Here is a 12,150-nt window from a genome sequence, read left to right on the forward strand (position 1 = left end):
ATTAATAACCAAATAGCTCTAACAAGAACTCAAACTCTTGAGCAGTTGAAGCATGGAAATAGCTAAAAACTAAACCCTACCCAACAAAGGCTTTTTAAGCGTTTGGCATTGCGATCCAAAAGCATATTTTTAAAAAAATTAAATTTTTTTTTTTGTTTTAAAATAATATATTTTTGATGTTTTCAAATTATTTTGATGTACTGATCTCAAAAATAATTTTTAAAAAATAAAATAATATTATTGACATGCTTTTCTGAGTGAAAAACACTTTAAAAAGTAACCTCAACAACACTTCCAAACACGCTTGGTAGGCCAATTATAAAACTGTGGTATGAATTTGAGCATTAACTGCAGTGTTGGAGAAAGGCTTCCCCACAAACTCATCAGGTCATCTGGATCCACTAACAAAATGTACAAACTCTTAAGATAGAAATGCAACAGCTATCTAGATCCTAGATCAAGGACCACGGGACCAACCTTGCTTGCAACACAAGTTGCAGCTGGGCCGATCATTGAAGATGACCGCCTATAGTCTATAGACTAGTAGCTGGTGAAAAAAGTTGCTTTCGCTTTCAATTGCTTCCCACAAATGAAAAATACCTGTGCTGAGAGGGAGAATAAAAAGGAGGTAAAACCTCTCCCAGGATCGTACAGGCCCAGAAGCTTGGTCGCACCAACAGAAACCTATTCTCATTAACTTCCTGAGCCACCAGCATTGGCTTCATTCTTACCTGTTAAATCAAGTTCTTTTCATTTATTATTTATTATTTGTCATCTTTTTTTCTTCTTATAATAATATTAATTTGTTGTAACTAATTATTTGATGTCAAGATCTTGATAATAAATATGGTACCTAAACTAAAATCTCAGAACTGGGTTGAGGATTTTACAAAATTCCTATCCATCATCTAAGAGATGAAAGAAAATGTGACAAGTTCACTTTATAAATAGAAATGAAATAGAAATTCAAACGAGGGCGTGTATAAAGCACCATACACACCAAAAAGGAAAAATTAATAGGAAGAAGATCCTCATTTGCTAAGAGATTGCCCTACTTAGTTCAACAACATCACATACTATCGCACATATGATTAAAGATAAACCCGTCATTTGCTTAATACAAAAGAATGCAATGAAGATAACGTCTTAAAGAAGCAGGCCCTTCAACATAAAGGTTAATGCCAGCAATTGTTTTTTTCATAAGGACTGTTAGCATGCACATGGTTAGAGATCGTAACAAGTTTAGAGTGCTATATAACCATAAGAGGAATCTTCACATAAGAACTATGTTAAAAAAAGGCTGAGGATATAAAGCTTAGTAGTTTTCTACATTGATGCTGCACTGAATAAAGCTGGAGCAAGTTCACAAGCTTACAACATTGATAAGGACTGAAAACAGAGATTCCATCGAGCAATGTATTCCAAAACAGAAATTAAAGACATGTAGAAATAGTTAAAAACTTTTTTTTTTCTTTTGAATAAAACATCAAAGCCTCACAAGATAGGTGAACCCACAGCATATCAAATTATCATCTGTCAGAAACTTGTTTCTGCTGGAAAGGCAAAAAAAAAATATCAGGAGGAAGATACCTCATCATCGACCATAATATGGAGTCTGACCAGGAGGTGAAGCCCCACCAGGTCGCATGTTTGGCTGCCCCCCTGGGTGAGTCATTCCCATCGAAGCCACACCAGGAGAAATCGGGCTGCTATATGAATGGGGAGAGGAACCTGGAGGTATTGCTGAGGAAGCATATGCTGGGGGTGTTGGATATGTTTGACCAGGATACATACCGCGAACTGATGCATAGCCTGGTCCACCCGCCTGCATAGTCAGATCCCAAGCTGCCACTTGCCCAGGAGGAACTTGAGCAGGAGCAGCAGCTGTGGTGGCATAGTTACTCCCTAGGTACATTGAACCAGCTTGAGGATTCTGCCAAGTTGTGGGAGCAGCGTGGGGGCCAGGAGCTTGTGCTGTGAGAAAACTTGCATCCGGGATGGTGTAATCTCTACTTTTATCACTAAAGGCCTACCAAAAAAAGCAACCAATCAGAATCTCTAGATAAATTACAACAAAAAAAAAAAAAAAAAAAAAAATAAAAAATAAAGAGGATTGTATTCAAGAGAGGGCAATCAAGTTTCAAGAAGCATACATTTTAAGGACCAAATCTTTTTCGATCAAGAACAGATGCACTTTTTCCTCTATCAGCGTCTCTTTTATTTTTCTTTTTATTTTTTCTCATGACATTAACTCAAAAGCACATATATATACCTTTACATTGAGATCAGTATGACGAGAGTATGATAGATGAAGCTTACAATAGCCACCATCATAAATGCAGTGTCCCTCCAGAGTTTCTTTGGCTACTGCTGCAGTCGCAACATCTGGAAAACAATGAAGACACTATTGCTTCTTAAATCCTATCTCACAGATAAAGCATGCGCATTGTTAAAAACCTGGCCAATATGTAAGCAAAGAGGATAGGAATGGCAATTTCACCTGATCTGTCAGGTATCTAGTGTCATCTGATCCGATCCGATCCGATCCGATCCTATTGGATTAATTTTTCTCAGATTTTACCAGAGTCAAACCAGAGGCGGGTAAAACCTGATCTGGTTTGACCAGTCAGATATGACGGTGAATGAGAGGTTAACCTAATCCATCACCCATCCAGCCCCCATCTAGTTTTTAAAACTTTTTTTTTCAATATGATGCATGGATTTTTATATTATGATTCATGAAGGATTTTTATGGTCTTGTGCATGGATTAGAAGTTTAGACTCTATTTTAGAGTTTAGTGATTCGTGAATGGAAATGTAATTTTCTTTTTAGTTTTAGTTTTTTTTTTTAATTGATTTTAAAATGTAAAAACATCCACATTGGGTTCGGTACCTACTGAGTGGAGAAAATCCTCCACCCAGCCCAATCCAACCGGATTGGAGATAGAGGCGGGTGATGGATTTAGATATGCCGGGTCCTATAGCCATCTCTAAAAAGGATCACAAATGGTTGAACTAATGTTAAAAATGAACCTAGTCACAATGGTGATATTAATCAGTTTCAAAAAAACATAAACATTAACTCACAGTAACAAACAGTGATTTTGTGACCAGTTGTAATTTGGTAGTATGACATAACATTTAAAAGTAGAACAGAGGTGATTGTAACTATTAAAAAGGAATTGGTATTAGCTTAAACAGGATGAAATAGACAAACAGGATTCGTTCAGCCAACCCCAACAACTTTGGTATAAGACCTCTTTAAGCAGGGAAAGGAAATTCTGGAATGACTAAATCCTTCTATATCCATACCTAAAACAGGGGGGGAAATGGTTAAGAAAAAAGAGAAAAAGAAGATCCATACAAAATTCAAAGTCCTACAAAATGAATATTAAATGATAAGATAATCTGAAACCTATAGAACTGTGTTGCTCAAAATGCTTTCAACACGATGTAGGTATTCAACGCAATAAACATGACTCGCATGCTAGATTTGTAAACAATCAGTCATGACAGAAGGAAGCATACCTGGGTACTGAATCAGTGCCTGTGTTCCACCATTTTTCTCAAATATAGCAATCTTCTGGACAGTACCAAATGCAGAAAATACCTGAAATGAACAGCCGGAGCACTATATGAGCAAAACTCATTCAAAATCAAAATCCATGTGAAGGAAACATTTAAGCAATTAGGAGTTCCTCACCGTGTGAAGAACATCCACGGTGACAGCATACTGCATGTTCTCAATTGATGCAAGAAGTACATTGCTCTCAGGCTCTTTCTTTTTCCCATCAGCACCTACAGTAGACTGGAGAAAACAGCTCATTGGTGAAGACTCAGTGATGCAATACAGAAGGTAATCAGTCATGACTCACCTGAACAGGTCCGTCAATTGCAGTAGGATTCACAGGAAGATACGGATTTGTATAGTCTCTGCAAAATTCAAAGAATAAAATCTGTCATACAACACTATATATGACATTATTGATGCATGAATTTCAGAAGCTGTGTAAAAAGGAACATCACAAAAGAAAGATTCAAATGATTGACAAGTGAACAAGACACAATCATGCATGAATAAGTACAGTCATGGAAAAATGTGTGAAACTTTTGTGAAATCTATTGGCTTGCTTTTGCAATTCTCTGCCAGATAGAAGGTTCACAACCCTGCTCCCCCTCACCCAGGTAGTATTTGAAAAAATCCACATTTACATAAAGATGAACTTTGCAATATCATCAAAAAAATGACACAGGAAAGACAAGAAATTGCTCAGCTAATTGATTGTTAAGGTTTTTTTTGGACTTCTTGTTAGATGGTTTGTAGAAATGCAGCGGCTACAAAAGAAACCCCCCAAAATTGCATCTTGCTAAAATTCAGCACAAACAATTATAACATGCAAGTTAATATTCCACTCCAAGCCTATAAAAAAACAAACTTAACATTAACAAGCTGAGAAATAAACAAACTTTTACAGCAGACACCAGAAAACAAAATTGGCAATGAGGAGTACAATGGCAGGTGCAAATGCAATATACTGCTCTAACAAATTGAACAATGATTGTATGAAAAGACGATTTTTTCATTTGATAAAATTCAGCAATCATACACAGAACATTCTAACCACAATCGCAAGTGCAAATGCAACAAGCTACTATCTAAAGATGAAAGAAATTACTAAGCCACCATGACCATACATCTGTGTTTTGGCTATGAGGCTTCCCTAACCCACTAGATGAAAAAAGCATACACCAATTAGCAAGGCCTCAAATTCCAAAATAGATGATGTACAAGAGAAGTGATGAATGATTTTGAGCAACAAGCATAAGAAAAAAGAACAGTAAGAAAACATACAAGTATTTGAACTTTTAGAAATTGGGACCATTATATTACCTGCTCCTATGGGACTGGAACTTGATATTGAGATCAGTATGTGCAGAATATGAAATGCGTAGGTTGCAGGAACCAACATGCTCTGGAAGCAGGTACCTGAATTTTTTAAACATAATACCTCAACATCACAAATTAACAACACTCACCATACTCACAGAAAATTCCCCCAAAGAAATGACAACGAAAAAATAGGGGGTGTTGTAAAGGTTAGGAAGGGAAAGAAGTGTGTGCCTGGGTATGCTTCTCCCATCCAAGGCATTTCTCGCTGAAGATGCAGTTTCAGCATCAGTGAATTGAATTAATGCCTGCCAAGATATTAGGAAAAATTGATGCTAATACAGGAAAAAAAATGCAATCTCAGAAAGAACAAAAGCATATTTGAAACCTCACCTGGAAACCAGCAGCCTTTTCAAAAGTAGCAATTTTGTGCACATAGCCAAAAGCAGAAAACACCTGCGACAAGTTTCAATGACGCATACATCAGATTCTATAAAGATGATAGAATGAGAATTTCAACCATACACCATTTGGGACTACCCCAATCAATGATGAAAAGACACAACAAAATTTCCAAGTATTTAAGAAATAAGTGCAGAATGACACCTGTACATGAATGCGTCAAGATAGACCTTAGAAAGGAGAATGACGTATGATAATATTTCCAAACTGTCTCCAACAAATGAATCTAAATAAGAGGCACCATCATCTGTGATTCAACTGACTTGAATTAAAATTAACACATTATTTACTACATAATCCAATCATGGCACTATTTCTACGTAAAAGTAATAAAACAATGAGAAGCATCTTTCACCAAATCTATAACCCAGATTGTCCAATTAAAAACAGTAGAAAGTCAACTCAAACCAAAGCATTGAGAATACCAATTTTAAGATAGATAAAATTTTCAAAACAACTAAACACAAGGTCGTTAGACAAGTACCCATCATCTGCATGTTAAGTATGATACATAACATAACTAGCATCAACAGTGAATAAAATTAACGTTAAACTTTTTCCTCAACTATTGAAAAAAATTTCACAGAAAAGAAAAGGAGATAGACAAGACAATGATATCTTCTTTTCCATTGCATTATATAGTCAGAAACTTGTTGTCACTAGCAAAGGACTAGTGAACACACATACAGATTCACAATGCCTCCATTATCTAGAAACCATTTCCACAACCACTAGCCTCAGGTAGGACTACATGGCAATAACTAATCAACAATCATGAAGCTCCACCACCCCCAAAAGGAAAGGAAAAAAAAGACTTAATATCATGATTTCAGCACATTTAACCAAATTGAAATTGAAATATATCAAAAGGAAAAGAAAAGTTGAAAAAAATTAAAAAGAAAAAAGAAAGATAGAAAAGCAATTACCAAGTGAATGACATCGATGCTGACATCACCAGCTTCAACACCCTCAATGGTAACCAGCAATACATTTCCAGGATTATCACCTGGACTCTTATTGTTCACAATTTCATGTCTATTCGAATATTGAATATACACCGTTTTACCCCGAACCTGCGCTGGCTCCGATGACGACGCGTAATACGATACCATTTGTATTGCCTGATTTTGTTCTGCCTGAGATTTACAACCATTTTAACCTAATTTTTACATATTCGATTGAAACGTAAGCAAAAGGTTAAAGGAAAATTACTTACGAATTCAACGAAGGCTTGGTTGCGATTGTTGCCGACATTGCACTTAGTGTTGACGATCTTTCCGAAAGGTTCACAGAGCTCGATAAGCTCTTCTTCTGTGCACTCCCATGGAAGGTTTCGCAGATGCAAAACCTTTGATGGTGTTTGTGTGTATCGGAATTGTGGCTGTCCGGACGTTGACATCTATCTGTCAGAGAGATTTCGGGAGTTTCCGGGGTTTTGCTTCTTCTCTGTTTTGTTTGCTTGGATGTCTAGAAAGTGGTAGAAAGATTTTCCCGGAAAGTTTTGTGTTTTTTTTTTGGTGTGTGGCCTGTTTGGGATTATAGATGGGATGTATCGTGTGACAAGAGAAAGAAATTTTTTGTGGAGGTCGTCAGGGTTAGGCAAAGATCGTTAGTGATTTATCGGTGCGTGATTCGTATCTTGCTTGGCGTCTATGGTTTGGAGGAATTACTCACGTACCCTTTAAGAAAACCTCTTTTTTTTTTTTTCGATATTTAAAAAGTCCCATGGTTTAAGAATATGATTATAGTTTTGAAATCTTTGTATATTGGAAAGTTATTTTTTAAAGTGTTTTTAATTTAAAAATATATTAATTTTTTTAAAAAAATTATTTTTAATATTAACATATCAAATTAATTTAAAAAACATAAAAAAATATTATTTAAAATTAAAATAAAATTAATTTTTTTTTAAAAAAATAAGTTGGAAAGTATTGTCAAACATCACCTAAATATTATTTTAAATTAAACTAAGAGTTTTGAATTTTCAAATCATCTAAATAATTTTCTTATTGTTTTTCCAGTTTTATTAATTGTATTAAACCTACATAATTATATCATTAATATTGGTTAGGTATATATTTTACATCGAGTGAAACAATCTAATCATTTCAACATAACATTCAAATTTTAAAAAATATCAAAACTACTCTCAAACCCTAAAGTAGATTGGATTTAGTCACCTAACCAATTAAAAAGGAAAATCCCAAAACACTCTAGTTACAACATCCTAAAATAAAAAGGTAGTGTTTGGCATTATAATAGTAATTACCTTTTAAAGTGTTTTTTACTTGGAAATACAGTAAAATAATTTTTTTAATTTCTTAAAATTTATTTTCAATACCAGCACATCAAAATGATCTAAAACACCCAAAAAAATCAATTTGAAGCAAAACAAAATACAATTTTTTTGAAAAGCATAATTGGATCGTGAAAATAAATAAAGTCTAAATCTTCGTGTATCTACTGATTAAGTTAAACTAGAAAAACAAATACTTGTCTATATTTTTTGTGACCCCTTTTTATTTTACAAAATTTTGAAATTAATGAAAAAAATATAATTGATGCATATTCATTTATGTTACATTATATATTATTTTAAACCACCTTAAAACTCTTATTTATATTTGATAATGATATAATATTGAAATTTCATATCCTTTCATTACAATATTAAATAAAAAATGTCTTTTAATCATTATAGGAAACTTGTCTATATTTTTTTGTGACCCCTTTCTATTTTACAAAATTTTGAAATTAATGAAAAAAATATAATTGATGCATATTCATTTATGTTATATTATATATTATTTTAAACCACCTTAAAACTCTTATTTATATTTGGTAATGATATAATATTGAAATTTCATATCCTTTCATTACAATATTAAATAAAAAATGTCTTTTAATCATATTTTTTAAAGTTAATTATGCTTATAAATCATACCATTTTATATTATCCTAGAACTAAAGACTTCAGTCCATCACCTACCAGGATACATGTTAGATCCTAGAACTAAAAACTTGAAAAGCAAATAGTATTTGATTTTCCTATAAAGATTCATTTTTCTAGCGACTCCATGCTAACCTATCTTCTAGAAATCTTGTTCTTAAATGAATTAAAAAAATTTGGTCAATGTTGTTTTATATAAAAATCCATTGAATAGTTTTTGTGAGCCAACAACCTCTTATAATCAATAAGATCACCTATATGCATTTGAAGAATTCCCACAAGTTTAGGAGTTATAGCCTCCAAGTTGGGGTTATCGACTAAACAATTATCATATAATAAGTTAAAATAAGCTCTATTTGCAATGACTAACGTTCATTCCTTGTTTAACATCACCAAACTCATTAGTATATTCCTCTAAGGGTATGTTCAGCATTGTATTGAAAAAAATTGATTTTTTTTTTATTTTTTTTGTTTTAAATTAATATTTTTTTATGTTTTCAGATCATTTTGATGTGTTGATGTTAAAAATAATTTTTTTAAAAAATATTATTTTGATGTGTTTTGGAATGAAAAAACACTTTGAAAAGCAACCACTACCACATCCTTGAACACACTATAAATATAGTTTGGTCTAAGACCTAAAATTGCTTATAAGAATTATTTATTGGATAATACATGACTTTAAGTATTTTACATAGAAAAGATTCATATCCTGTTAGTAACAATCAACCTTGCTTAGCGAGAAAGGCTAGGTTAAAGTGAGGTATACTCTAAAAGCCTAAACCTCTATCTTTCTAAGTCATGCACACTTGATCCTAAGCTAATTAAAGAATTCCACAACCCTCATTAGAATTAGTCTATTAGAATTTCCTTGTTAATGTGTCAATTTTTTAAAACAATAGGCGATGAAAGAAGAAAAAAACTCAGTATGTACATTGGTATTGACTATACCATTTATTTGATAAGAACCTCATTTCCTATCTTAGAAAGATATTTTTCATTCTTACCACTTAGCTTATTGTTAATCCTTTCTCAAATAAATGTGAAACTAACTTTTTTTTATTGACTAACCATGGTTGAAAGACATATTGGGTTTTCTGAAATATGTACTAACAAAAAAATAGTAAATTGTTTTTAAAAAAAATAAGGGGTCCCAAGATTCCATCAGACAAATTTAAAGTTATTTAAGGTTTATACGAAGATTACTTAAATATCAAATGTTCTTTCAGCTTTGAATAATTGCTTCAAAACTTGGTTGTCATAAACCACAAGTCATCCAAATGTTTGTCTTCTAACGGTAATCCACATGAACTATCAATGAGAAATCTCATAAACCCTTTTACGAGATGATTGATATGCCTTTAAGTACCAGCTCTTTTCTTTTGTGTTTTCTATGTATTATGTATACGGTTGTATTGTTCTATATATATATAATAAAATGCATAACATTCTATTTATAGAGAAACCTGAAAATTATATAAATAGCTAAATATCAATTTGTCACCTAAATAATTTAATATATATTATTTCAGGATAATTTTATAAATTTATTCAATCAAGTACCAATTGATTTTTCTAAGTCTAGAATTTTAGTTCCTTGTATAAATTACAATTTAGTCCTTAAATGCTAACACTTTTTTACAATCAAGTCACACTTGATTAATCATCTCAGTTTAATTTCTGATCATTGGTTCTTATGTGTGTGCCCATTAGGTTCCCTAATAAGTTGACCCAAACATAAATTATAATCCTAAATGAAATAGGATTAAATAAATTAATTTATTATTAATTTAACAATTGATTGATTTATATTTGAAGATTACGTATAATATCTAGCAACCTATCATGATCCCCTAGATATTAGAAAAGTCATAAGTGATTTGACTTAACCTTTCAGTGACTAGTTTCTCATTATAATTATTATCTCTTCATCAATAATATTTTGATTTTAAATATTATAGCATGAAGTGTGTTTACTATGTTAAATTATGTTTATTCTCAACACCATAAACATTAATTATTTGAATAAGATTTCAAACTCTTTTCAAATCTCATTCCATCTTGATTAAGGATTTATAATTAATACTATTTGAGAATAGATAAAATATTTTTCTTAATTCACATACAGTGATGAATATTCTCTTAATTAATCAAATACCTTCATATAGTTCATATTATACCCAACATCTGCTTGTTTTTCCCCTTGATTAGGACAATATATAGTAGGATCAAAGCATAACATTCCATGTATAAAATAACTTAGTAATTTCAAGTCTAATGATCACTTAAACAACCATCACATGACTCTTCTCATAGACATAAATGATCTCTTCACTTACACTAAAGTCAATCACTCATGTATCAAAAATCATATCGCTCAGCTAGACAATAATGTTTTTACTAGGATAACGGCTTGGTAAAAGGATCTACAAGATTCTCTCTGGTTAGTATTACTTTATTTTTACATCTTATATATATAATTAAATGGAATTGTCTAAGCATATTTTTGGATCATTTATGAGACCTTGCTTTCTTTGTTTGTGCAATAACTCCATTATTGTCATAGTACTTGGCTATTAAATCAACAGTGTTAAGAACCACACCTAGTTCAATGATGAACTTCTTGATCCAAATAACCTCTTTTCTCCCCTTAAACACAGATGTATTACTTATCTTTAGTTATAGAGTTTACTTTGATCTCTTATTTAAAACTCTTCTAACTCATGATACCATTATTTAGAGTAAAATATAAAAAAAATGGATTTTTTTTTTATTTTCATTATTTGACTGAAAACTAGTATCCAAGTAACCATGAACTACTAATTCATCACCTTCATATACTAAAAAAGCATTCTTAATTCTTTTTAAGTACTTAAAAATATTTTTAATTATCTTCTAGTGGCTCTCACCTGTATTAGAGTTGTATCTACTCGTTATGCTCAAAACATAAGATGCAGATGGTCTTGTACATAACATTACCAAAGTATATGAAATCATTTTCATTATCTCCCTCTCAATTTATGTTTTAAGGCATATATCTTTGGAGAGACGTATCCTATGTGAAATAGGTAAGTATCCTTTTTTAAATTCTTCTGTGCTAAACCATTTTAGTATATTGTTTATGGATATGTATTAGGACAATCCAAGCAACCTTTTTGATCTATCTCTATAGATCTTTATCCTTGGTATATATGTTACCTCTCTCATATCTTTCATTGAGAAATTATTAGATAACCAAATACATACTAACTAGAGTAAAGAAATATCATTTTCTATTAATGATATGTTGTCTGCATATAATATTAGAAAAATAACTTCCCTCATACTAACATTTTTATAAAACACAAGGTTCATCCATGTTTTTGATAAAATCAAACTATTTGATCATCTCATCAAAATGGATATTCTAATTTCTTGAAGCTTGTTTAATTCTATAAATAGATTTTTATAGCTTGCAAAATTTATTGAAGAATTTCTTAAATTCAAAACTTTAAGTTTGTGTTAAATACACATCTTCTTAAAGATTCATATTTAGTGTCATAACCCAATTTTTAACCATTTTATTTTAATTATTATTATTATTTTATGAAAAGAAAAATGATAAAAAAATAATAATGATGATGAAAAACAAGTAAAATGAAATAAATAAAGAATGAATTAAAATTTGGGTTAAGAGCATCATGATTGGAAGTTTTAGGGTTTAATTAAACTTTGAAATTAATCTAATTAAGTTTGGAATTAATTTGTTTAATCCAATTAAGGGTTTAATTGAAGAATTGATAAATTTTTAGACTTAATTAAGCTTGGAATTAATTTAATTCATCTAATCAAGGGTTTAATTGGAAAATTA

The 12,150-nt window shown here is 31.4% G+C and overlaps 1 protein-coding gene across 5 annotated transcripts; it reads right to left on the reverse strand.

The window, feature by feature from the left end:
• Nucleotides 1-306: 306 nt before the first annotated feature.
• Nucleotides 307-6,962, reverse strand: LOC118049521 (polypyrimidine tract-binding protein homolog 1). 5 transcript variants are annotated; one of them, XM_035059525.2, is made up of 11 exons: nt 6,567-6,961; nt 6,277-6,486; nt 5,282-5,344; nt 5,123-5,196; nt 4,892-4,987; nt 3,876-3,933; nt 3,704-3,808; nt 3,529-3,610; nt 2,273-2,385; nt 1,591-2,029; nt 307-731 (listed from the first exon to the last, which is right to left on the reverse strand). In XM_035059525.2, exons 1-10 carry the CDS (start codon nt 6,747-6,749, stop codon nt 1,595-1,597), a joined length of 1,419 nt encoding a protein of 472 aa, XP_034915416.1. In that variant the 5' UTR covers nt 6,750-6,961; the 3' UTR covers nt 307-731; nt 1,591-1,594. The 5 variants fall into 5 exon arrangements, 4 of the variants coding, with proteins under 4 accessions (XP_034915416.1, XP_034915415.1, XP_034915417.1 ...); XM_035059524.2 differs by lacking the exon at nt 307-731 and having other exon boundaries at nt 1,302-2,029; XM_035059526.2 differs by lacking the exon at nt 307-731 and having other exon boundaries at nt 1,302-2,029; nt 6,277-6,482; nt 6,567-6,706.
• Nucleotides 6,963-12,150: the final 5,188 nt, after the last annotated feature.

Source organism: Populus alba, chromosome 17, assembly GCF_005239225.2.
Source record: "Populus alba chromosome 17, ASM523922v2, whole genome shotgun sequence".
NCBI classification, from domain to species: Eukaryota; Viridiplantae; Streptophyta; class Magnoliopsida; order Malpighiales; family Salicaceae; genus Populus; species Populus alba.

Coding starts and splice junctions, on each gene's coding strand:
- LOC118049521 (XM_035059525.2), bottom strand. CDS start 6,749: ATGTCAACGTCCGGACAGCCACAATTCCGATACACACAAACACCATCA. Junction 3,934..4,891: donor TTCCAGTCCCATAGGAGCAG/GTAATATAATGG, acceptor TGAATTTTGCAG/AGACTATACAAATCCGTATC. Junction 3,611..3,703: donor CCGTGGATGTTCTTCACACG/GTGAGGAACTCC, acceptor TGTTCATTTCAG/GTATTTTCTGCATTTGGTAC.